General features: G+C 31.7%; 5 protein-coding genes across 5 annotated transcripts; 1 reads left to right on the top strand and 4 right to left on the bottom strand.

The window, feature by feature from the left end:
- Positions 1 to 419: 419 nt before the first annotated feature.
- LOC11423984 (germin-like protein subfamily 3 member 1) lies at positions 420 to 1,392 on the bottom strand. The gene has a single exon (XM_003627232.4). The coding sequence runs from the start codon at positions 1,280 to 1,282 to the stop codon at positions 653 to 655; it is 630 nt and encodes a 209-aa protein (XP_003627280.1). The 5' UTR covers positions 1,283 to 1,392; the 3' UTR covers positions 420 to 652.
- A 3,359-nt stretch (positions 1,393 to 4,751) lies between these two features.
- Positions 4,752 to 5,629, bottom strand: LOC11423983 (auxin-binding protein ABP19a). The gene has a single exon (XM_003627231.3). The coding sequence runs from the start codon at positions 5,577 to 5,579 to the stop codon at positions 4,950 to 4,952; it is 630 nt and encodes a 209-aa protein (XP_003627279.1). The 5' UTR covers positions 5,580 to 5,629; the 3' UTR covers positions 4,752 to 4,949.
- Positions 5,630 to 13,897: 8,268 nt separating this feature from the next.
- LOC11423982 (serine/threonine-protein kinase BRI1-like 2) lies at positions 13,898 to 14,834 on the top strand. Its single transcript, XM_024772840.2, has one exon. The coding sequence runs from the start codon at positions 14,175 to 14,177 to the stop codon at positions 14,832 to 14,834; it is 660 nt and encodes a 219-aa protein (XP_024628608.1). The 5' UTR covers positions 13,898 to 14,174.
- A 1,875-nt stretch (positions 14,835 to 16,709) lies between these two features.
- LOC11419922 (germin-like protein subfamily 3 member 1) lies at positions 16,710 to 17,586 on the bottom strand. The gene has a single exon (XM_003627229.4). The coding sequence runs from the start codon at positions 17,536 to 17,538 to the stop codon at positions 16,909 to 16,911; it is 630 nt and encodes a 209-aa protein (XP_003627277.1). The 5' UTR covers positions 17,539 to 17,586; the 3' UTR covers positions 16,710 to 16,908.
- A 4,029-nt stretch (positions 17,587 to 21,615) lies between these two features.
- On the bottom strand, positions 21,616 to 22,434 carry LOC11419921 (auxin-binding protein ABP19b). Its single transcript, XM_003627227.4, has one exon. It carries the CDS (start codon positions 22,370 to 22,372, stop codon positions 21,749 to 21,751), a length of 624 nt encoding a protein of 207 aa, XP_003627275.1. The 5' UTR covers positions 22,373 to 22,434; the 3' UTR covers positions 21,616 to 21,748.
- Positions 22,435 to 26,337: the final 3,903 nt, after the last annotated feature.

Here is a 26,337-nt window from a genome sequence, read left to right as displayed (position 1 = left end):
CAGCATTTTTAGTCCCTATAAAAAATTTCCATCAACATTTTTAATCCCTAAAATGCTTAAGGAAAATGTCACAGGGACTAAAAAGTGTGATTTTATTTTGTAGGGACTAAAAACAAAACTGTGAATATTTATAGGGACTAAAAACTTAATTAACCCAAAAAATTTAATATTTAAAATGTGTGGATCCCACTTAAGAATGAGGGTCTTAAGCGAGACCTCAGGTCTTGTAAGACCTCGAAAAAATTCTCTTCAATAGGATACCTGATAGGCACCGGATCTTAAAAGATTAAGAGTGTATCATTAAAGATGGTCTTATAATTGAACCGATTGAACTAATTGATTCAATTTTACAAACATTAATATCGTCATCTATAGTCATTGCCCATAGCTAAAAGGATAGAAGTCAAAAAAGAGAGACATGAACCAAGAAATGTGTGACACAATTTATTGTTTCATTAATATAAGTAGCTTGCTCGCTAAATCATCCAACCGCATATCTTGACATTTGAGATAGGTATAACATAGAAATCAATAAAATAAAACACACACGTACACATACAAACAAATGCATCACTTAAAGGTGATGAATTATTGGAACAAACAATACAAGAAAGAGTTGAGTATGATCATAAGCAATAATATCCTAATATACCTAACCTCTTCCACCAAACCGAGCCTTTAGCTTCTTCACTTGAGCAAGATCAAGAAAAGTAGTTTGTGCCACTAACTCAGAAGGTAAATTATTGGAAAACAAAAGAAGATCAAGTAATTGAGCACCAGGATTTGCACTACTAAAAGTAAGAAAAGCAGTAGCTTTTCCCTTACCAGAATTAACTTGAAAATGCAACATCCCTTGGGGAAAAACCATAAGATCACCCGGTTTCAACGTTTTTGAATAAACTGCAGTAGTTGTTAGAAACCCAGCAGTTATTTCACCATGAACCATAATCAATAATTCGGTAGCGCCAGGATGAGTATGCATTGGAATAGATCCGCCTTTTGCTATGTCTAACCGCGCCGCGGAGATTCCAAGATCGTTAAGAGCTGGAAAATCGGTGACAAACGCCGAGGTAAGTGCAGCGTTGAAAGAGTTGTTAGTGTTTCCGGCTACAAAGCCGTGAAAGACGAAATCGTCCGATGTGATGTTTGCAAGAGGCATGCAGTGATAGCCTGTAGGTGTTTCTGGAGCTTTTATATCTCCTACACAAAAATCATGAACAGAAGCATAGGAAGTGGTGGATGAGAGGAGAGTGAAAAGGAAAAGTATAGGAGTAATCTTCATCTTATTATTGGATGATGATTGTTAATGATTAGATAGATGTGGTATGATGGAACGTTGGTATTGGCTAGCTATATATATATATAGAGCTGTTCTTGCAAGGATTGGAAGAAAGAATGAAAGAAAATAAATGAGACAATATAAAATATCTATTACACATTCCAGTCACTATTATAATATTATAAATAAAAATATATTTTTTAGGTTCATTCAATAAATGATATATATAATCTATTAATAGTGACCGAATGGTGTAAGATATAGGAAGTGGTGTGATAGTTTGACTAATAGTTTTCAACAAAATTTTCTTTTTTAAAAAGCAATCAAGTTAAAGAAAGAAAGCAACTATGCCTCACGAGTTTCTTAACTTCTTCAAATAATGTTAAATATGAATCATGGATGTTTCAAAAACTATTAACCTAATGAAAGGCCAGTAAAAAAACAAAATATAGAAAGATAAAGGATAAAGGATAAATTGCCGGTAAAAATGATAGTTTTTAACGTTGAAAAACAAAGAGTAAAAAATTTTATGTGTCAAAATGGCTCAAAAAATAAGAGCCAAAATCGCACGATCAGATATCAAAACAAGCTTGTAACATTTTTTTTAAGAGACTTTAAAGAGGAGCACACTCCCAGATCCCAAACCAATACCACTAGGTCAACCTAAGTGGGATACCAAGCTTTTAACATTAGTTTATATAAGCATTAATATTGATAATTAGTCCCCTAATAAATTATCAACAAGATCACAATCAACCATGAGAATCAGGAGACAAGATCACCCTACACAACCTGGTGGGCTAAAGGTGACTCTCCTTCATAAAGGTAAAGAAAGGAAGATGATGAGTCATGACACAAACACTCATGCATGCATAGATATCAATAATTGACGGTCATGCTATTCAGTATTCTCTGCTGATCTCTCGTCATTATTTAACACGTAACTTATCTAAATTATACTCCATGTAAACGGTGGTGTTTGATTACAGTGCATGACATGATCAGATCATGCAAAAATTATATGGAAATACTTACAAAAATGAGAAATGACTTACCAAATTATGTGTTCTTTATTTATATAAAATTAAACATTAAATTCTTAAATTGTTTATTTATATGAAATATAATAAAAGGGGGAAATTTTAACTTATACAAAATTGAAAAACTAAATTTCTTGTTAACTTAATTTTGGAAGGTTTAGAGTTGAGATGAGAATAGAATGTCGATTGACACAAGACTTTATTTTATTTGAGATTAAAAGACCAATATGGAAGAAAAAAAGTATTATGGAGAAGATGAAAAAGAATTATAAATGAAATTATTCTCCTCAGTCTAGCTCAGTCGGTAAAGACATTGTATTATATATCAAAAGTGGGTCTTTAGACTTAGATTTCTCACTTATTCATCTGAATATTGAAATTCTAATTAAACCTTGAATTGCTTGAAGAAAAAAAAGGTCCACTATTACCAAAACTAAAAATTAAAAAAATAATTGAAGAATATGATATTTGAACTTTGTAACTTATGTTTACAACACAAAAACTCGTAACACACAACTAACTTGTAACTTATACCTAGTATGAACCTCTAAAAAATGGTCTAATAGTAGTCTTTTACTATTTTTTTTTTTAGTGAAAAGTAAATTTTAAAACAGTACAATAATTGAGAACAAAAATAATATTTTATTAAAACCTATAAATGAAGTTCAAACTAGGCATATACAGACATATATAGACATCCGTTAGCTAGTTGACGTGTTGATACATGGGGTTTCTACAATAATTCACAATTTAATGTATTTTTTTTTCTATATTCGTATTTTAAACTAATAAGAGTCTCTTGTTATAGATTAAGATAAAAGTGATTTTTACATTGAATAATTTAAAAATTATTTTTTAGAGATTTTATAAAGAAAAAATCAGAATTTATTTTACGTTTGTTTACCGTGATAAAAATTATTTTTTTTTTATCAAAAAAAAAAAAAGTAATTTAGTTTGTTTGGACACAACTATATAAAATGGATTTTTTGCTGCAATTGGTTCAATCTTTTGACCCTTATTTTCTCTCTCTTCTCATTTGAATCTGATTGTCAAGTTTATAGTGTTGGGTTCAATTGTTAGCTATTGGAGAAGTCCTACGTCACTTAGTATGGTGAAGCATGGGAAAGACAAGATCATGTATTGGACCTAGATTTCTTTGTTTTTAGACGCACCAATTAGTACCACTTTAAACTTATATCTGACTTAGTTTAAATATTTGTTTTGTGAGAGTGATGCTGTAGTGGGGCATTGGGGTGAGAATGAGAGAAGTCTATGTGTTGTAAAAAAAATTACATAGTAATAATTCTTTGGTTGTCGGTTTAGACAACGATCATGATTTTTTCTCCAATTTTGAAGTTTCCACGTTATATTCTTGTGTTATGATTATGCTTATTTTTCTTCTTCAGCTCTGTTATTTCTTAACAGTTGTATCAAGAGCTTCTGGTTGGTGAGATATCATAAGTCTTAGTATGTTATGTGGTTGCAGCATTGTCTGATCTTCACATAAAAAAAAAAAAAGTGATATTGTGAAGGTGCTAAAGAAGGGTGGTACTGTGCAGCTGATGTGTTTTATTCATGCGCAATCAAATTTGACATAGAGAAGTTTGATGGAATAATCAACTTTGACTTGTGGAAAGCACAAGTCAAGTATGTGTTGAAACAATCAGAATTACACAAGGCGCTGAAAGGAAACACTTCCAACATGGAGGCCGATAAGTGGGAGGGACTAGATTTGAGAGTTACAAGTGCGATTCGTCTATGTTTGGCAAAGAATGTTCTTGCGAATGTGCAGAATCTGTCATCAGCCAAAGAACTCTAGAAAAAACTCGAATGTATTAATATTGATCATCTTAGTACTTTAGCAATTCCACGATTTTGCGCACTCGCAAACCAATTTATGGTTTCCACACTCTTAAGGTTGATGCACCGAAGCAATGGCAATGAGATTAGAACCAACTACCAAGTAGAGGCTGACTCAATCGTCTTACGAATAATTTTTCTTGTTGATATATAAGTAAGGTTTTAATGAATAAATTATAGCCCACTACTTTGAATTGTATTCTGATGTTATCCACATCATGTAAAATTTTCTAACTTCTAACACCCAAAAATGGTAAATAAGTCTAAGTTGCATAGTCTATTGAATTATTAGTTCAACTAGTTAAATCTAAAATAAAATGGGTTAGAAATCATAGTCGCATCGAAGTCATTTTGAATAAGGTTGAACCAATTGAATCGTAATAATTTAATAAGATTTGTTTTTGCAATTACTTTTTTTATTTATAGATTAATCATTTAGTTCAATTGTGATTCAAGTGATTGACCTAATTAAATCATAATCTCCAGGTCGTGCTCATTCAATCTTCAATTCAATTTTAAATGTTGCCATAATTCAACAAAAAATTAGGAGACAGGTTGAGAGATAGAAAGAGGAACCAAGAAATGTATCACACACAATTTATTACTTCATTATCACAAGTAACCATATATCATAACATTTGGAATAGCTAAAACATAGAATAAAATAAAATAACACACACACACAATCAAATCCACCACTAGGTGATTATTGGAATAAACATTTACACAAGGAGAGTGGGTTATGATCATGACCAAACAATATCATATCCCTACCCTCTTCCACCAAAACGTGCCTTTAGCTTCTGCACTTGTGCAAGATCAAGGAAAGTAGTTTGTGCCACCAATTCAGAAGGTAAATTATTCGAAAACAAAAGAAGATCAAGTAATTGAGCACCAGGGTTAGCACTACTAAATGTAAGAAAAGCAGTAGCTTTTCCCTTACCAGTGTTAATTTGAAAATGCAACATCCCCTGTGGAAAAACCATAAGATCACCCGGTTTCAACGTCTTAGAATAAACTGAGGTAGGTGTCAGAAATCCAGCGGTTATTTCACCTTGAACTATTATCAATAATTCGGTAGCACCGGGATGAGTATGCATTGGAATTGAACCATTTTCGGCTATGTCTAACCGCGCTGCTGAGATTCCTAGTCCGTTAAGGCCTGGAAATTCAGTGACGAATGCGGAGGTAAGTGCAGCGTTGAAAGAGTTGTTGGTGTTTCCGGCTACGAAGCCATGAAAGACAAAATCGTCTGATGTGATATTTGCTAGGGGTTTGCACTGATAGCCTGAAGGGGTATCTGGAGCCTTTAAATCTGCTACACAAAAATCATTGACAGAAGCTTGGGAAGTAGTGAATGAAAGAAAAAAGAAAAGAAAAACTATGTGAATAATCTTCATCTTATTATTGGATGATGATTTTTGATTATTGAACTTGGTATGAGGAAACGATGGAATTGGCAAGCTATTTATAGGGAGGTAGAGAGGGAGGGAAATGTAAAAAATATTATATGTGAAATAAGAAGAATTTATAAAAAATTATCCGAAAAAAACAAAGGAATGATAATGTCTAATTATAGTAACTCATGTTTGTCCTATGGAAAACGTTACCTTCTTAATGATTCAAATTTTATAAAAGTCAGCTTACCTGTAAGAAGATCCAAATATAATACAGTCTGACCATATAATATAGGCCCAAGCATATGAAATAAAAACTACATATAGCAATGATAATACAGCAATGACGGTCCCAGTTCATATGCCACCAATACGATTCCATTTTTTTAGTAATATAATGTAAATTATTTCAAAAAAAATAATATAAGATAAATCAGTACGTAAACCATATGATCTCATGGATAATAATATATTCCAACTTACTAATATAAACCAACTAAACAATATAGGTGAATGAGCAAATTAGCAAATCATAGTATTTTAATTCTGCTGACTTTTTTTAAAAAAAATAAACGATATTCATTCATTTTAATTTATAGAGTATATCGATATAATATAAATTTAAAGTCTCTAAAAACAAAAAGGATAAATCACAACATTCATGTTAACATAAAACTGCAAAGTATTTATGCCTACAAACCTGACTATATTCAAATCTCTGGAATACTCATGTCTTCGGATTTGCACCTAATCAAAGCTAATATTTCAACCTCAATCAAATAAACACGACATTAAGATGGAAAATCAAAATAAACAGAGTCATGCAAAGACGATGAAATCACAAAAACAAACGAAAGAACAATAAAAAAATATATGGAAATCACTTATTCAACTAGAAAAGAAAGAAAAACAATTCGGATGGGTGATTTTAGGTTAGAATTGACCCTAAATCATTCATCTTCAATAGACAAGAAGAAGAAATGGGTGACGACTAGGGATTCTAGTGAATTTTGTTGACACATTATCACTCATTTTTTAGTCAATTTAAATTAATAAGGTTTTATTTTTGACAAATTAAATTAATAAAATTTTTATTTAATAAATTATAACTAAAAATTTATTTAACATATCTATAGTCTTCTATTTGTTTGCATTTTTTTATATATTTCCATATTGGTTCTCTTTATTTTATCTATGTTTTACTTAGTGACACTTTTTTTTTTTAACAAATTTACTTAGAGATACCTATATCGTTATATAAATTTCTCTTTTCTTTTTCTTTCTTGTGAGCCGTCACCAAAACTCTAGTTTCTTCTCCCTCATCTATCAAGTAGAGGTGTTTTAGAGTCAGTTTTTAACCCTAAATCACCCATCTAACTCGCTTTTTTATTTTCTTTTAATTGAAATAAGTGATTTTCACATCTATTTTGTTTTTTATTTTGTGATTTCGCCGTCATAGTGCGACATTGGTTTGTTCGTCGTCTTTGTGCAACATTGTTTGTCTTATTTGTTTCATGCAGGTATTTGTTCGGTTTAGATTGTCATATCCGCTTCGACCAGTGCAGATTCAATCTATGACTTTGCGTCGTCCACGTTGCAGATCTAGAGACATGGGTATTCCGGATACTTGAATATAGTCATATAAGTATGTTTTTGTACTTTGTTGTTTTATGATATTAACATGGATGTTATGAGTTTGTTCGCAAATTCATTCTTTTTCTTTTTATCGAATTAGTATTGTATCGATGAACTCTATCAATTTGAATGAATGCATATCATTTATTTTTGTCAATATATATATATATATATATATATATATATATATATCGTGTATCAATGATTGGTTTTTGGGTCATCATGAGCTTAGCTCAGTGGGTAGGAACAATGCATAATATATACTGGGTTGAACCCCGACCACCACCAAAAATGATTAGTTTTTAGACGTCTTTCCAACAAAAAAAAAAATAATATAGGAGGTCATATTTGAATAAACAAAATAATTAATCGTTTATAATATACAAAGGATGTTTTTACTTCATAATATATATATATTATAAGCTTATCAATATAAATATTTCTATATACTTTTTTAAAACAAAAAAAAAACATTTATATTTAATATATTTTTAAGTTGTTTCTATAAACTATTCTGTAAAATTATGGAACTAAACTTAGATGTTATAAATTATTTTCATAGGTTCTAACAAACATTATCACAAATACTACCATATATTATATATAAATGAATTAAAATAAGTCAGTCTAATTTTGCATACTCTTTGTAACGAAAACATAAACAAAAGATGTTCTAAAAGTAAAAAAAATTGAGGGCAAGACTATTTGACGCTTTGATCCTCTTTATGTCTATATTTTTGTTAGAAATGGAGTATTTGTTTTTGGTTTATTTCAATGAATTTTAAAAAAAGAAAAATTTGGTCAAGAGAATTTAAAAAAAAAAATAGGGGAGTATTTCAAAATAATTTATTCTTAGCAATAATTAATCCCCATGTTTTTTTTTATCAATAATCCTCCATATATTTTGTATATTTTATATAGAGAAATGATATTTGTACATCCACTTTGTGACAACATTTTAACAACTTTTTTCTTTAAAAAAACATTTTAACAACTTTCTCTCTCATACTCACATTATCTTCTTATTCTCTATCTTCCTTTTTCTCTCTCCATTCTCTATCTTAATTTACGTAGAGTTGTATAATTTGCAAACTCAGTTTATATACCCTACGTAAATTCAGTTTATCTTCAATGTTTTTAAAACAATGCATACATATATGTTGTCTTATTTCATGTAAGGTTACAATAAGTGAGTCAACATATGTTCTTTCATTTCATGTAAACTCTAAAATTAGAATTTTAAACAACATTTAAGTGAATTCAATTTGTGTACACAAAGAGTATTAATAAAAGACCCTGTAGTCTAATCTTTCATTGAGATTGATTGCACGTCTATGGATGTTTGAGTTAGTTGTGTGTGACAGATGAAGATTTAGAGTAAAGATTTGAAAAAGAATAAAAAAAATTGTCACGGAATGATTTTATTTTTTAAGGATCAGCCACAAATCTTTTTGAAATGACGTTTTATTAATTTATTGCAATAAGATTGGTCAAGTGACGATTTGTATAAATTTAAATTATCTTCATAGTCTTTTACTTAATTTTCACTAACTAATTCAGTTTTCCTCAAAAAAAAAATTAACTAATTTTGTTATAATAAAGGCAATAATTTTTCCTCAACAAGCATGCTATTATGTCATTTTGAATTGAGGAGTGTTAGCGCACAATTAGGGATGATAACAAGTATTCTTTGAGTAGGTACTATACAGTGGCGGAGTCTGGAAATTTATGGAGATTGGGCAAAAAATTTATCGCAAATTCACATGCGACATAATATATCAACAATCATAAATTGAAACTTTTTTTTTAATTTTAATTTTAATTAAAAAAATCGAAATAAAATAGGTTTTATCATTTAGTCAACAAAAGTACAATTTAAAATAAGATTATTAATTGAAATTGATCATATAATATACGTGAAGTCTGAAAATTGGCCCTGTAATTAAATAACATGTATTCTTACCATGTAACTCAAGATTTTTATTATTTATAACTCTGTAATATATGCGAAGTCCAAAAAAGAAACCGAGAGATTCAATTTTTTTCATGATTTGTTAGAGGCGAGTTAAGAATGTTAAAATATGGCTTTACACTAAAAATATATAAATTTTCGACATACGACAAATTAATTATGAATTTTTAAAGTGTCAAAAGCTCAAAAAACAAAACAATGGAAATCTCGACCTATAAATCGAATTTTGAGCTCATTATTTGCATAGACATCTATAAAAAAATACATAAAACGGATCTGTAAAGTTTCATTGCATTTCGAAGTCGTTTAAATTTATTTTGATTTTTCAATCAAAACATGCAAAATTGAAATTTTGTTCCGCGTAAGCGTATACTCACAAGTCAAATTTAGTTCCCTAATTTTGTAGGCATGACTAGAACATGATAAGAACCTTCACAATGAAATTTTGTAGTCTTTAAACGAGATACAAATTAATTATAAATTGTTTAAGAAATTAATTAATGCAAGGTGTGTGGTGAGATGTGTCGATGGCTGAAGAACTTCCTGAAATCCAACATGGGAGTTGCACCGTAATCTTTCAGCAAGGTTTTGACGTGGAGAAATTCTTGGAAAGGTCTAGTTTCAAGTGAAGTATACTCTTTATGGTGGAGTATGATTGTCAGTATAAACAATGGAAGCGAAAGATGAAACTCGTACAATCAAGGTGGAGATTGTTGGGTTTGATTGTCAAGTTTCTTAAATAAATAAGGAGGTTAAAAAATATTTGCTATTGGAAAAGTCCTACATCGCTTAGTGTGGTGAAGCAATGGGAGGACCATGACTATATATTGGACCTAGGTTCTTTGTTTGTAGATGCACCAGTCAGTAGCACTTTAAGCTTATATCTGACTTAGTTTAAATATTTGCTTTGTGAGAGTATGATTGTACTGGAGCATTGGGGTGAGAGTGAGAGAAGTCTATGTGTTGTAAAAAAAATCCCATAGTAATCATTTTCTGGTTGTCGGTTTAGACAACGGTCGTGGTTTTTTATCCAGTTTTAAAGTTTCCACGTTATATATTAGAGATATAGATTATTAGCATATTAGTCCTAGTAGAGAGTAGTATAAATAACTTGTAACCACCCCATTAGAGGGTACTTTTCTCATTTTGTAATATTCCATTTTCATCAATAGAAAGAGTTTCTTAGTTTTCTCTCCTTCTTTCCATGGATACCATGTTTCCTAACATGGTATCAGAGCATGATTGGTATCCACCTTGAACAATTTTTCCGCTGCATTTTCTCGAGAAAAGTTCATTTTTCTCGTGTTGTTTTCCTTTTCTTCTTCGTTCTGATTTTTCTCTTTTATCACTTCATTTTCTTCATTTTCCTTTGTCTTGTACTCGAATCGTTTTTCTGTTATTGATTTGTTCGATCGATTTCTCTTTTGATCTGCATCTCAATTTCATTCGATTCTTTTACATCTTTTTGTTCGATCGATTGCTTCGTGATTCCGTTTGTGTCTTTTTCCCAAATCTTAGGGTTTGCGATTCAGTTACAATGGCGATTTCCTTTTCTCTCTCGATCAATTTTCTTTGTTCGTTCTTCTTTGTTCTGTTAGTTTTGGTTCAATTTCCCACGTGATTCAAAAGTCTTGATCGAATTCTTACTCGATCGCAATTTCCAGTTTCGATTCGAATCCGTGATTCAATTTTATTTTTTTTTGCGATTCCTCTTCATTAAAATTTTCGATTCGGCTCAGAGTCGTCTTTTTCGCATTGATTCTATGTGTCGTTGATATTTCATCTTCTTCCCTGTTTCATTATTGTATTGTATTGAGAATTCGGTTTCTCATAAGCGAGTTTTATTGTAACTGCAGTTTATGACTATTGTGCTCACAAGATGTTTGTAGCAAGTCCTCACTGCAAACATATTGATTCTTGGTTCATGATTCTTTTGATGAAGTTCTATGTTCTGCTATTTAGACAAGGCTGCAATTAGTTCATTTTCTCTGGTTGTATACAATTGTGCATGTGGTGCAGATAGAGTTGGATTCTATTACCTTGATATTTTGGTGTTTTTTGGTCCTTATTGCATATTACGTTCAGTTTGATGGTGATGGTTGTTGGTAACACTGCAATTTGTTCTGATCCAACATTGCATTGGACTTGCTTTGAGGTGCTGTTGTTGACTGCTGCATGACGTTATTGGTCTATGCGTGCATTTTCTTGTGAACCTCTTCATCACTACTACATTTTTGGAGCAGTTCATGTTAAGGTACTCTTATATGATGATTGAAGATTGGCGGTCCCAGACTTATGTGTATGGCTATGTTGTTGCAGTGTTATGTAAGGATCTTCCTTTCACGTATAGTTTTTTTGATGCATTCTTTGGGATCCAATTACAGCTTGGTTGTTTGTTCTACATTCTCTTTGGATATCATTGGTTTTGGCATACTTCTTTGTTTCTTTTATGGTGTTGCTATCACACTTGGTAGTCTTATAGATATTGCATACTGGTGGGCTAAGTTTTGTTTGGCATTTGATTGCTTATCATGGTGTTGGATCTGATATGGTCAAGCATTTTTTGAATAGTAATTGAAGAAGCCTTTAGTACACTCCAAGCTGTTCAGATGGTTTCTCTATATTCTTGTGTGTGAAAGGAACAAATGAAATTGTGAGGCTGATTAGGCATTTTGTTAGTGTTGCATGCTATTCCAACACAGTACAGTGCTTCATATTGCTACTGCATTTTGTTCATTGGCTATGGATTTATTTCTTGATGGCTTAGGATCGTTTTTGGAAGCCTTGGTTTGATATCTGAAGCATGGGATTGTTCCTGGATCGTTGATGAATTTTTGGGCAGACCGTTAAAGCATCTTCTTGAGTTCATTTTGATGTCTCTTAGCTGCATTTTGGTTTTATTTTGTGCAGCATTACTGCTGCATTTTTTTTTTTCTGGTTTTGGCTATGTTGGTATTTTCTTAAGCTTCATTGTTGGAAGTATTGATTTGTTGGCCTATGGTTTGAATGCATCAACATGGATTTGTTTTCTATGGTTTGAAGACACCTCACATGGCTATGCATCTCTATTGGCTTGCATTTGGTTTTTCTTGTCTCGGCTCGGCATTGGAGCGCATCTCTTTTTTAACTTTGGAACCTTGGTCTTGTTGCTTCATGGTACCTTTGATGTGCAGTTTGTTCAACATATGACCTCCTTCCATTGTAAACTTTGGCCCTTCCTTGCACTTTTTCTTTTGGATATCATCATTGATTTTAGATATCCTTACTCTTCTTGTCTTGTGCTTCTGTTCATGATGGTTAAGCTATGTTGATAAGCTTCTGTCATGAATGGTTAAGCGTCGTTGTGCTTCTGTCCAAGGATGGTTAAGCGTCATTTTCTTCTTCTTCTTGTGCTTCTGTCTTGAGTTATTGAGAACTCTTGATGGTTAAGCATTGTGCCTTTTAAGGCTTTGTTGATGATTGGCTTCTACCGGATGGTGGTTAAGCGTTGGTTTGCTGCTTCTTCCTCCAAGGTGATTACACCTTGAGTTGTGGTTTCCTCTTGTTGGATAAGCCTTTGATTGTTGCTATGTTCTTGGCCAATGTATTTCTGGCATCTTTCCTTGTATTTTCTCATTTCAAGTTGGAAGTGTTTTGAACACCTTCCAACTTGAGGGGGACTATTAGAGATATAGATTAGTAGCATATTAGTCCTAGTAGAGAGTAGTATAAATAACTTGTAACCACCCCATTAGAGGGTACTTTTCTCATTTTGTAATATTCCATTTTCATCAATAGAAAGAGTTTCTTAGTTTTCTCTCCTTCTTTTCATGGATACCATGTTTCCTAACATTATATTCTTATATTGTGATTGTGCTTATTTTTCTTCTTCAGCACTTTGTTTCCTAACATATAGGATTTTATTGAACACTGTTAATCTTTTGTATTGGCAGTAACACCGTTGAACGAACAGCACCATCCCTAAAGGCCTTCGAAGAAATTGGGTACAACAAGAGAGGTGTACGAAGAGAATTGGAGGAATGGAAATCTCCATCACGTTCCAACCATAATTTCACTCAATAAAATTTGACTGTGTTTTACAATTGTATGCGTATTTAGAAAATAAGTTAAAGAACAATTACTTCTGTCTTGAACGATGCAACTGCCATCAGGAATATCTCCCTAGAAATTTGTTTCAGTTTGTGTTTAGTGATATTATTTTTGCAGTGCCGCATTAATTTACGTTGTCGTCGTGACATTTTGAAGATGAACAATATATATATAAGGCTTAAATAAGAAAAAGGTCCCTGTAAGTTCGCGCATTTTTTGTTTTAGTTCCTGTATCTTTTTTTGTTGCGAAACAACCCCTGTATTTACTTAACATTTTGACATTCGTCCCCGCCGTCCGTTTCCGTCAAAAAAACGCTTCGCTGGCTAACGGACTAATATGTGGCATATGATGAGTTGGCAATTGGTTATTAGAGAGACTAAAACCAAAAATGCAAATTTACATAGGGATGAAAATAAAAAACATAATCATCAAAATTTGAATTTTAAAACTTATTATTTCCACCTTCTTCCTCACTATGTTATTTCTCTCTTCTTCATTTCTGCCATTCCCACCCTTCGATAGCTTTGCGCCCTAACACCAAAAACTCATTTCATGGAACAATGTATTCTCATTCCATTTGTCAATCATCATCAAATGAGTTGTCAATATGTGGTTGTAGAAAAATTATGAGGATGTTCATCTCCAATTCGCATGTCATGCTGCTACAACATGGAAAATTGATAAAGAGAAAGAGCCATTATGCATTAATATTGCAACATTTCAGAGGTAATTGAGAAAGCTTAAATTCTCACAGTTGATTGAAGCAACCAATGGCTTCTCAGCAGCAAGCCTCATTGGTTGTGGTGGTTTTGGTGAAGTGTTTAAGGCCACACTCAAAGACGGAACATGTGTCGCGATAAAGAAGCTCATTCGACTGAGTTGCCAAGGTGATAGAGAATTCATGGCTAAGATGGAAACCTTAGAAAAAATCAAGTATAAAAACCTTGTCCCTTTATTGGGATACTGCAAAGTAGGAGAAGAGAGGCTACTTGTTTATGAATACATGGAATATGGAAGCCTAGAAGAGATGCTCCACAGAAGAATAAAGACATGTGATCGACGAATTTTAACATGGGAAGAAAGGAAGAAGATTGCAAGAGGTGCTGCTAAAGGACTTTGTTTTCTGCATCATAATTGCATCCCTCACATCATACACAAAGACATGAAGTCAAGCAATGTATTACTTGACAATGAAATGGAGTCAAGAGTCTTGGATTTCGGAATGGCAAGACTAATAAGTGCACTTGATACACATCTCAGTGTAAGCACACTAGCAGGAACACCTGGATATGTTCCACCAAAGTATTACCAAAGTTTCAGGTGCACTGCAAAGGGTGATGTTTATTCATTTGGTGTTGTAATGATGGAACTTCTTAATGGGAAAAGGCCTGGTGATAAGGAGGATTTTGGTGACACAAACTTGGTTGGATGGGCTAAGATTAAGGTGCGCGAGGGGAAACAAATGGAAGTAATTATCACTGATTTGCTTTTGGAGACTCAAGGAGGAACAAATGAAGCAGAACTTAAAGAAGTAATTGGCACTTATAGGCAACTCATTTGATGATGAATGAGAAATGGAATGAGAAGACATCGTTGAAGGAAATGAGGTTTGAGTTTTTGGGCACAAGCAATTAAAGAACTAACAAATAGAGGAAGAAGAAGGAAAGAACAGAGAGAGGAAGAAGAAGGAAAGACTGGTTTTTAAAATTTAAAAATTGATGATTACGTTTTTTTAAATTAGTCCCTATGTTAAATTGCATTTTTGGTTTTAGTCCCTATATTAACCCCAGTCATCAACTAGTGCCAACTCACGAAGTGCCACGTATTGCTCCGTTAGCAAGGTCATCATTTTTTCACGGAATTGGACGGCAGGGACTAGATCCAAAACGTTTGGTAAATACAGGGTTTGTCTCGCAACAAAAAAACTTACAGGGACTAAAACCAAAAATGCGCCAACTTACAGAGACCTTTTACTTATTTAAGCCTATATATAATATATGACTCTTTATAATCATTGTTTTTGCATATACAAGAACCTTAATCTCTATATGACCATTTTACTATAAGCTTCTTAGCTGCCCCTGCACAACATCCAGGTTGGTAGTGGTACACACTACTATGCATTTGAATTTTGGCTAAAATATGGTTTTAGCCCCTGCAAATATGCCTCGTTTTGGTTTTAGTCCCTGTAAACAAAATTTTTTGTTTTTGGTCCCTGCAAAAAATTTCAAAAACAAAAAAAAAATTCAAGGACCTTTTTTAAAAACAAAATATTTTGCAGGGACCAAAAACTACAAAATTGGTTCAGTTATAATGTAACACGTATGCAAATCATCACAAAAGTGGGGCTAGGGACTATTTTCAAAAACAAATTATTTAGCAGGGACCAAAAACAAAATTTTCTTTTTACAGAGACTAAAACCAAAACGAGACATATTTGCAGGGACTAAAACCATATTTTAGCCTTGAATTTTCTATGACCTAATTTTACAGTTTGCACTAATGGTTGCTGCATGTTCATGGCAGATGAGCTCTTCTATCAAGTTGGTCAGATATTTATTGTGTTTGACATACAATATGTGAAATTTGAATTAAACTTGTTTGATTTGTTTTATACTTCTGTCACGTACGCACTTTGCTATGAATTGCTCACGATTTTGCGCAAACAAATTCATTAAAATACCGCGAATCAGTACTCGCAAACCAATTTACCGTTTCCACACTCTCGAGGTTGATGCACCGAAGCAATGGCAATGAGATTAGAACCAACTACCAAGTAGAGGCTGACTCAATCGTCTTACGCCTAGTTTTGCTTGTTGATATATAAGTAAGGTTTTAATGAATAAATTATGAGTTGTGTTATATGAACATCCATACATGTGACAACTTTTGTGACAATCAAAATTTTGCAAAAGAAATGAGATAGTGACACAAAAACCAAAGCAATAGAGAGAGAGTAAAAAATTAATGTGAGTATGAGAGATAAAGTTGTCACAAAAGTTGTTAAAAATTATTGTTCAAATATCATTTCTCATAAATTATAGCCCACTACTTTGAATTGTATTGTGATGTTATCCACATCATGTAAAATTTTCTAACTTCTAACACCCAAAAATGGTAAATAAGTCTAAGTTGCATATTCTATTAAATTATTAGTTCAACTAGTTAAATCTAAAATAAAATGGGTTAGAAATCATAGTCGCATCGAAGTCATTTTGAATAAGGTTGAACCGATTGAATCGTAATAATTTAATAAGATTTGTTTTTGCAATTACTTTTTTTATTTATAGATTAATCATTTAGTTCAATTGTGATTCAAGTGATTGAGCTAATTAAATCATAATCTCCAGGTCGTGCTCATTCAATCTTCAATTCAATTTTAAATGTTGCCATAATTCAACAAAAAAATTAGGAGACAGGTTGAGAGATAGAAAGAGGAACCAAGAAATGTATCACACACAATTTATTACTTCATTATCACAAGTAACCATATATCATAACATTTGGAATAGCTAAAACATAGAATAAAATAAAATAACACAGACACACAATCAAATCCACCACTAGGTGATTATTGGAATAAACATTTACACAAGGAGAGTGGGTTATGATCATGACCAAACAATATCATATCCCTACCCTCTTCCACCAAAACGTGCCTTTAGCTTCTGCACTTGTGCAAGATCAAGGAAAGTAGTTTGTGCCACCAATTGAGAAGGTAAATTATTCGAAAACAAAAGAAGATCAAGTAATTGAGCACCAGGGTTAGCACTACTAAAAGTAAGAAAAGCAGTTGCTTTTCCCTTACCAGTGTTAATTTGAAAATGCAACATCCCTTGTGGAAAAACCATAAGATCACCCGGTTTCAACGTCTTAGAATAAACTGCGGTAGGTGTCAGAAATCCAGCGGTTATTTCACCTTGAACTATTATCAATAATTCGGTAGCACCAGGATGAGTATGCATTGGAATTGAACCATTTTCCGCTATGTCTAACCGCGCTGCTGAGATTCCTAGTCCATTAAGGCCTGGAAAATCAGTGACGAATGCGGAGGTAAGTGCAGCGTTGAAAGAGTTGTTGGTGTTTCCAGCTTTGAAGCCATGAAAGACAAAATCGTCTGATGTGATATTTGCTAGGGGTTTGCAGTGATAGCCTGAAGGGGTATCTGGAGCCTTTAAATCTGCTACACAAAAATCATTGACAGAAGCTTGGGAAGTAGTGAATGAAAGAAAAGAGAAAAGAAAAACTATGTGAATAATCTTCATCTTATTATTGGATGATGATTATTGATTATTGAACTTGGTATGAGGGAACGATGGAATTGGCAAGCTATTTATAGGGAGGTAGAGAGGGAGGGAAATGTAAAAAATATAATATGTGATATAAGAAGAATTTATAAAAAAATTATCCGAAAAAAACAAAGGATTGATAATGTCTAAATTATAGTAACTCATGTTTGTCCTATGGAAAACGTTACCTTCTTGATGATTCAAATTTTATAAAATTCAGCTTACCTGTAAGAAGATCCAAATATAATACAGTCTGACCATATAATATAGGCCCAAGCATATGAAATAAAAACTACATATAGCAATGATAATAAAGCAATGACGGTCCCAGTTCATATGCCACCAATGCGTCTTCATTTTTTTAGTAATATAATGTAAATTATTTCAAAAAAAGTAATATAATATAAATCAGTACGTAAACCATATGATCTCGTGGATATTTGGATCAAATAAACACCACATTAAGACGAAAAATTAAAATAAATAGAGTCGTGTAAAGACGATGAAATCACAAAAACAAACAAAAGAAGAATAAAAAATATATGGAAATCATTTATTCAACTAGAAAAGAAGGAAAAATAATTCCGATGAATGATTTTATGTTAGAACTTAGAATAGACCCTAAACCATCCCTCTTCAATAGACAAGAAGAAGAAAGGGGTGATGGCCAGAGATTTTAGTGAATTTTGTTGACACATTATCACTCATTTTTTAGTCATTTAAATTAATAAGGTTTTATTTTTGACAAATTTAATTAATAAAAAATTTATTTAATAAATTATAACTAAAAATTAATTTAACATATCTACGGTCTTCTATTTGTTTGCATTTTTTTTATATATTTCCATATTGATTCTCTATTTTATCTATGTTTTACTTAGTGACACTTTTTTTTTTTTGACAAATTTACTTAGAGATACCTATATCGTTCTATAAACTCTCTTTTCTCTTTCTTTCTTGTGAGACGTCACTAAAACTGTAGTTTCTTCTCCCATATTTATCAAATAGAGGTGATTTAGAGTCAATTTTTGACCCTAAATCACCCTTCTAACTCGCTTTTTTCTTTCCTTTTAATTGTAATAAGTGATTTTCACATCTATTTTGTTTTTTATTTTGTGATTTTGTCGTCATAGTGCGACGTTGGTTTGTTAGTCGTCTTTGTGCAACATTGTTTGTCTTTCTTGTTTCATGCAAGTATTTGTTCGGTTTAGATTGTCATATCTGCTTCGACTAGTGCAGATTCATTCTATGACTTTGCGTCGTCCATGTTGCAGATCCGGAGACATGGGTATTCCGGATACTTGAATATAGTTACATGAGTAGGTTTTTGTACTTTGTTGTTTTATGATATTAACATGGATGCTATGAGTTTGTTCGCAAATTCATCCTTTTTATTTTTATCGAATTTGTATTGTATCGATGAACTCTATCAATTTGAATAAATGCTTATCATTTATTTTTGTCAATATATATATATATATATATATATATATATATATATATATATATATATCTTTATCGCGTATCAATGATTAGTTTTTGGGTCCTCGTGAACTTAACTCAAAGGGTAGGGACGATGCATAATATATACAGGGTTGAACCCCGACCACCACCAAAAATGATTAGTTTTTGGATGTCTTTCCAACAACAACAAAAAATATAGGAGGTGATATTTGAATAAACAAAATAATTAATCGTTTATAATATATAAAGGATTTTTTTACTTCATAATATATATATATATATATATATATATAAAGCTTATCGATATAAATATTTCTATATACTTTTTTAAAACAAAAAAAACATTTATATTTAATATATTTTTTAAGTTGTTTCTATAAACTATTCTGAAAAATTATGGAATTAAACTTAGATGTTATAAATTATTTTCATAGGTTCTAACAAACATTATCACAAATACTATTATATATTATATATAAATGAATTAAAATAAGTCAGTCTAATTTTGCATACTCTTTGTAACGAAAACATAAACAAAAGATGTTCTAAAATTAAAAAAATTGAGAGCAAAACTATTTGACGCTTTGATCCTCTTTATGTCTATATTTTGTTAGAAATGGAGTATTTGTTTTTGGTTTATTTCAATGAATTTTAAAAAAAGAAAAATTTGGTCAAGAGAATTTAAAATAAATAGGGGAGTATTTCAAAATAATTTATTCTTAGCAATAATTAATCCCCATGTATTATTTTATTTTATTTTTACCAATAAACCCCCATATATTTTGTATATTTTATATATATCATATATCCATAATATCATAATCATGTCCTTCGAGATGACCCCACACAACCTGGCGAGCGATCTCTTCTTCGTGAAGGATGTATTTCATACAAGTCCCTTGGTCCACGTGATGATCTTCTGCTAATCTCATCAAGATTTGGTACGTAATGATTATTAGGTAAATATATTTATATATATACACACGATATAAACGGTGGTGTTTAATTGCACGACATTAGATATTACAAAAATTATATTGAAATAGTAATACACCCTAAAAAAAACTTAAATAAGAAAATCAAAGATTAAAAAATATTGGGTTGTAATTTTACTAATTAAAATATTTATATTTTTTCTAGAATAACCCCTAAAATGCTGGTTACATCCGGAAATGAAAAATATACCCATAAAAAGTAATAAATTTTCAATGGTATTCAAAATCCAATCGCAAATCTAGAATGTGTCGTTCTCTCCATCTCTAGAAACCAAAAGCATTCATCTCCATTAGATTCAAACACTTGTCTTCACTATCGTTCAACCCCTTAAGTGTTCATCTCCATTTATGCAATATTTCAAGAACGCGGTGTATCAAGTTTTAAGCACTTCACTTTACATTAGCCCATGTAAACTCGATTTACATAGCCTACGTAAACTCGATTTACGTAAATTATGTGAACTCAGTTTACATATATATCAAGTATCTTAATTTACTTAGAGTTGTAATTTGCAAACTCAGTTTATATACCCTACTTAAATTCAGTTTACCTGTTAAGAGTCACACATCGGTTAGGAGTTGGCTTGACAATTTGTTTATAAGTGGGGGCAATCATCACCTCACAAGCCGGTTTTGTAGGGTTGTGTTAGACCCAACCACCATTTCTAATATTACCTTCAATGTTTTTAAAGCAATACATACACATATGTTGTCTTATTTCACGTAAGGTTACAATAAGTGAGTCAACATATGTTCTTTCAATTCATGTAAACTCTAAAATTAGAATTTTAAGCAACACTTAAGTGAATTCAGTTCGTGTACACAAAGAGTAATAATAAAAGATCCTGTAGTCTAATCTTTCATTGAGATTGATTGCACGTGGATGTTTGAGTTGTATGTGACAGAAGTGAGATGAAGGTTTAGAATAAAGATTTAAAAAAGATTAAAAAAAAATTGTCACGGAATGATTTTATTTTTTAAGGATCAGCCACAAATCTTTTTGAAATGACTTTTTATTAATTTATTGCAATAAGATTGGTCAAGTGACGATTTGTATAAATTTAAATTATCTTCATAGTCGTTTACTTAATTTTCATTAACTAATTCAGTTTTCCTCAAAAGAAAAATTAACTAATTTTGTTATAATAAAGGCAATAATTTTTCCTCAACAAGCATGCTATTATGTCATTTTGAATTGAGGAGTGTTAACGCACAATTAGGGATGACGACAAGTATTCTTTGAGTAGATACTATAGTTTTCATCTCTATACCTTTATAAATAAATTCCCACCCGAACACATACCCTCATGGGTAATAACTAATAAGTTTGGTGCTAGCCATATACGAAGGACACTTATCCACTCTTATTACCCGTACTTTAACAACAGAAAGATAATATTTACTAATTTTGCAGGTAATATTAGAACCATGGCTGGATAGAAAATTAGTAAAATGCATAGGGATTGGATAGGAATCATACTTTTAACAACCAAAGGAAAAATATAATTTGATCCAATATATATATATATATGTTAATCTGCAAACCATGGCCAAATTAATTACAAACTTGGCATTAGGGACTGAAACAGAAAAATGAAGAAAACAAACACACAACTTTTATTAGTGGAATTCAATGACAAAACAATTACCAAACCTTACTACTACTTGTCAAAACAACAAACAACATTGGTTTGGATAATAAAACAAGAAAACTAAGTACTTAAACCCTAGCCACTCCCACCAAAAATAGCCTTAAGCTTTTTAACTTGAGCAGGATCAAGCAAAGTGCTCTTTATCAAATTAGCAGAACTCAAATTATTTCCAAACAAAGCAAGATCAAGAACTTGTGAACCAGGGTTTTCACTACTAAAAGTAAGATAAGCAGAAGCTTTATTCCTTCCAGCATTATATTGAAAATGCAACAAACCTTGTGGAAGAACCAAAATTTGACCTTTTGAAAGTGTCTTGATAAAAACAGTATTATCAGAAGAAATAAAACCAGCAGTTATACGACCTTGTACTACAATCATTAACTCCGAAGCGCCGCGATGTGAATGCATTGGTATTATACCTCCAACGTCTAGGTCTAATTTTGCTGCTGATAAACCAAGACCATTAACAGCTGGAAATTGATTAACAAATGCAGGAGTTATTGAAAATTTGAAAAAATTTGTTGAAGTGTTTCCTGAATTGAAGTTGGAGTAAACAAAGTCATTGATTGTTACTGATTTTTTGCAAGGGTAGCCTGAAGGAGTTTGTGAAGAAGATAAATCTGCTACACAGAAGTCTAGTACAGAAGCATTGGTTGTGGAATGTGAGAGAAGGGTTAAGAGGAAAATAATGAAAATCATTTTGAGTTTAGATGGATTAATAATGTGTTGGTATTGGTAAGTGAATAGAAATGTGGGGTTGGTAAGGTGTTATATAGTAATGCTTGCATAATTAAGAATTAATATTGCAATGTTTGAGCCTAAAGATATGGTGATTGGTTTAATTATAATGCATGCATTAGGCCTAGTTGTGCATGTAAAAGACCTTCAACGTAACGTTAACATGAGTTAAATATTGATTTGACAAGTCAAACTAGATCTTATGACTTATGAGACTATAACTTAGAGGACAATACTTAAACTAGCACTGGGGTTATTGCATTGCATGAATTCATCATTTCATGTGAAATTTTCACGTGAGAGGGCAAAATTTGATTCCTCATCGTTCAAAATGAAAGTGAATTGGATTATGGTGGATAAAATATATAATAGCTCATGAATTTATGGTGTTTAAATGTAAAGTGTTGACAAAACTATCTATTTTTTTTAGAGAAATAAAACTATCTATTTGGTTATCTGATGAATATAAAATTACATAACCTAGCTTATGAATGTTATAATTTGTTCGACTCAAATATAAGCAAAAAGATAGTTTTTGGATTACTAACGTTAAATGTGCATAAAAAACATTTATTTGAGTCAAACAAATTTAGACACTCTTTTGCTTATAATCTAGTAAACTACAATAAACTATAAACTCAAATATTACATAGATAGCATATCAAAAAATGACATAAGTTCGTGAGAGAATAACTATTAAAAAGTTATATGAGATTATACGATATAAGTCACTCACTATAAATTAGTGGTTTGACCTTATCAAACATACACATGTTTAATTATTATCACCGTCTCTAAATATAAGAAGGGTTAAAAAAAAAATCTTTATCCATTTTTATAAGACATTCAAAATTTGACTGCACTAATTATTTCTTTATTATTGTACACCCCTAAGTTTTCTTATATTTTAGGAGAGGATTATCATACCCTTGGTTATTTGACAATTTTCAATTAATATTTTTTTTTGAACAAGCAATTTTCAATTAATATAATAAATTTAGGGTGAGGGGGTGTGGCATCAAGGTCAAGGTAAGGAAAATCTTAAGTCGTGAAGAATACTAAAAAAGATTTAGATTTACATCCCTTTAAAAATACTAAGGTTGTTCAAACCAAAAACATCTCAATACAAAGCTTGTCATTTTACCATTAGATTAAACTCTTAAGAGTTTTCATATGACATCTTTTACTGCAACTTGAAATTAATATCATGACGAATATATAAACTAATTATATCTTCTGAAAGATCAACTTGTAAAACTATATCAATTATTAACAAATTAATTTTAATATTTTTTTCTTTTGAGGAATTTTTTTTTTTCTTAATTCCCTTGATTTAATAAATAGAGTCATATACTACTTAACAATGGAGCTAGTTTTTGGTAAATTTAAGTAACTAAATTGTCAAACTTTCATTTTTTTTAAAACTAAAATATTGATTTAGTCCTAAGTACAGCCTTTAATATTGTCACACTAACGCACATGTATACCAAGGCCCAAGGGTGACCATTAAGACTTTCTAATATTTTCAACTTTTTCTAAATTTTAAGTTTAGTTTAGATCTTAAAGCTAGTGGGATGGCTACGAAGGCATTACTTTCGATTTGACGTCAATTACAGGTTGATATCCTTTTATTTTTGGTACAACAGATTGACACAGGGCCGGCCCTAGGGCATAGGCCACGAGTGCGACGGTCTAGGGCCCTTGCTGGTAGGGGGTTCAAAAAAAAATTAAGGTGAGGGTGTTTATAGAAATATTTGGATTTTAGGGGGTATATATAGTAAACTTCTCTAAAAAGGTCCAATCTTTGACATGTTATAGAAATGGACTGAAATCTATTAATGTTTTTTGCCCTATTAGTGAGATTTGCTATATATATCCCATGCAGCACAAAAATTTCTATATACACCCTCCTATAAAAAAAATTGGTTGTTCTTAATAATATGTTTGAAAATTTATTATCGAAGAAATTAGTGATATTTTATTGGGCCCTTTGTTCTTAATAATGTGCTTCGCTAATATTAAAAATATCGACGATATTTATTATCCAAGAAATTGAGATAATTTTCATTACAAAGTAAATTCTATTTTATTTGATAATGGGGTGCTAAAATTTCAGTCTGCTTCGGATGTGCTATTTTTCTCTACTTGTACGATATTTCATTTTGTTTTGGTGTATATATAGTATTTAATTTATTTTCAGATGTTATCTAAAAAAACATTTATTTGGTAGTGAAAAGTGAAATAAAAAAACACAACAATGACCTAAAAAAAATTATAATGTATTATGTAAGGGCCCTATTTTTATATTATGCATAAGGCCCGTAAAACGCTAGGAACGGCCCTGGATTAACATACCCTTTATCTTTTATTAAAAGGGTGTTTAAGGAGCATTACTCATCTTTTATTACTTTAGATTTGTTGGGAAAAATATACATGGAGAAAAATAAAAGAACATAAAAACAACAGATAAGACTATAACGTTAAAACTTTAAGAGAAAAATCATGGTTGTTGTCTAACGTTAGACAACTAGATAATAACACTGTGTGCAAATTGTTACAACACAATTGGGAAAAATTAGAATTTTGAAGGCTACTTTAATGCTTTTTTAACTTATATCCGATCTCAAAGTGATTTTTCACAAGAGCTTACTTGTTGGTGTGTCAGTGTAGAGGAATCTTAGTTGGTTAAAGTGACTGTGTTTTGAATTGTAAAATTAGGCAATTTTCTTTTGTTTATTTGGGTCTTCCAATTAGTGGGGATGAGGAAAATCATATTAGGATATGTGTGTCATTAGAGAGGGGGTGGAGGGAGGGGAAGCGAGTTGGTCTAAGGAAGGGGTGAGTCGCAGAATTGATGATGGAGAAAGTACACCTTTTAGGTGTGATCCTTGATTGCATGGAGCGTGTTTGAGGTCTAGATTTATGCGTCTATTTTATTTATGTATTGATAGGTGTGTTAGTGTTACGGAGATGAGGAGGCAAGGATGAGGGGTTGATGGACAAGCGTGGCGGTCGAGAAGGCAATTCCTTACGTGAGTGGAAGAACAGTTGTCATTGTCTTTCTCTTTTAGATGACATTTTCTTGCTAGATGAAGTTTTGGATAAATGGGTTTGGACTCATAATCATCTTGATGGTTACTCGATGAAGGATATATCATCTTGGTGTGCTGCATGCCGAATATTTACTATGTTCATGAGGGTGCGAGAAGGAGAAACAATTATTCATCTTGTCCTTGATTGTGATTTCTTCAAAGGCATTTGGCACCCTTTCCTAAAGTGGCTGCGAATTTCTACGGTAAATCACTCTAATGTTGACAAGCATGCTCTACAATTTGGTGGTTCTCGTGGGTTTAGGAAAGATATTTAGTGTTGTTTTTAGGTATTTTGGTTGGCTTTTATCTGAATTATTTGAAAGGAGCGCAATGACTGTATTTTTCACAATAAAGAATTAATGTTGAAGCGGCTTCTGGATTGTGTTAATCTTCACTCTTGGTGGTGGCTAAAGACGCACATATTATTGATTTTGTTGACTTTCATTCATGGTGGTCTAAACCATTGGTTTGTATGGGTCATAATATGAGCTAGGGTCTTGTTAACGAGTGCCCCCAGGGCACTCTTTAAGGATTACAAAATAAGGTTATCAAAATCGAGACTTCCAGTCGAAAGGAAGTAGCAAAATCGGGACTCGTAAAATCGCAATCAAAATTAAAGGATTTTACTCAAGGACTTTTGTAGAATCAGGACCATTTAAATGCCTTAACCAGTGTCCCGGAGGCACCGGTTAACATTTCTCTAGGAGCTAAGTTTCATTTTAATTTCAAACAGAAAAATCCAAGACAGTTTGGTCTTTAACATAAAAATAAATTGAAGTTGCACTTACAGACGGCATGTATTGTTATTGTGCTAACATCAACTAAGATAGAGGA

Source organism: Medicago truncatula, chromosome 8 (assembly GCF_003473485.1).
Source record: "Medicago truncatula cultivar Jemalong A17 chromosome 8, MtrunA17r5.0-ANR, whole genome shotgun sequence".
Classification (NCBI taxonomy): Eukaryota; Viridiplantae; Streptophyta; class Magnoliopsida; order Fabales; family Fabaceae; genus Medicago; species Medicago truncatula.
This window is presented reverse-complemented; position numbering and strand designations above follow the sequence as displayed.

Excerpts from the sequence above, each read along its gene's own strand:
- LOC11423984 (XM_003627232.4), bottom strand. The coding sequence starts at position 1,282 with ATGAAGATTACTCCTATACTTTTCCTTTTCACTCTCCTCTCATCCACC.
- LOC11423983 (XM_003627231.3), bottom strand. The coding sequence starts at position 5,579 with ATGAAGATTATTCACATAGTTTTTCTTTTCTTTTTTCTTTCATTCACT.
- LOC11423982 (XM_024772840.2), top strand. The coding sequence starts at position 14,175 with ATGGCTAAGATGGAAACCTTAGAAAAAATCAAGTATAAAAACCTTGTC.
- LOC11419922 (XM_003627229.4), bottom strand. The coding sequence starts at position 17,538 with ATGAAGATTATTCACATAGTTTTTCTTTTCTCTTTTCTTTCATTCACT.
- LOC11419921 (XM_003627227.4), bottom strand. The coding sequence starts at position 22,372 with ATGATTTTCATTATTTTCCTCTTAACCCTTCTCTCACATTCCACAACC.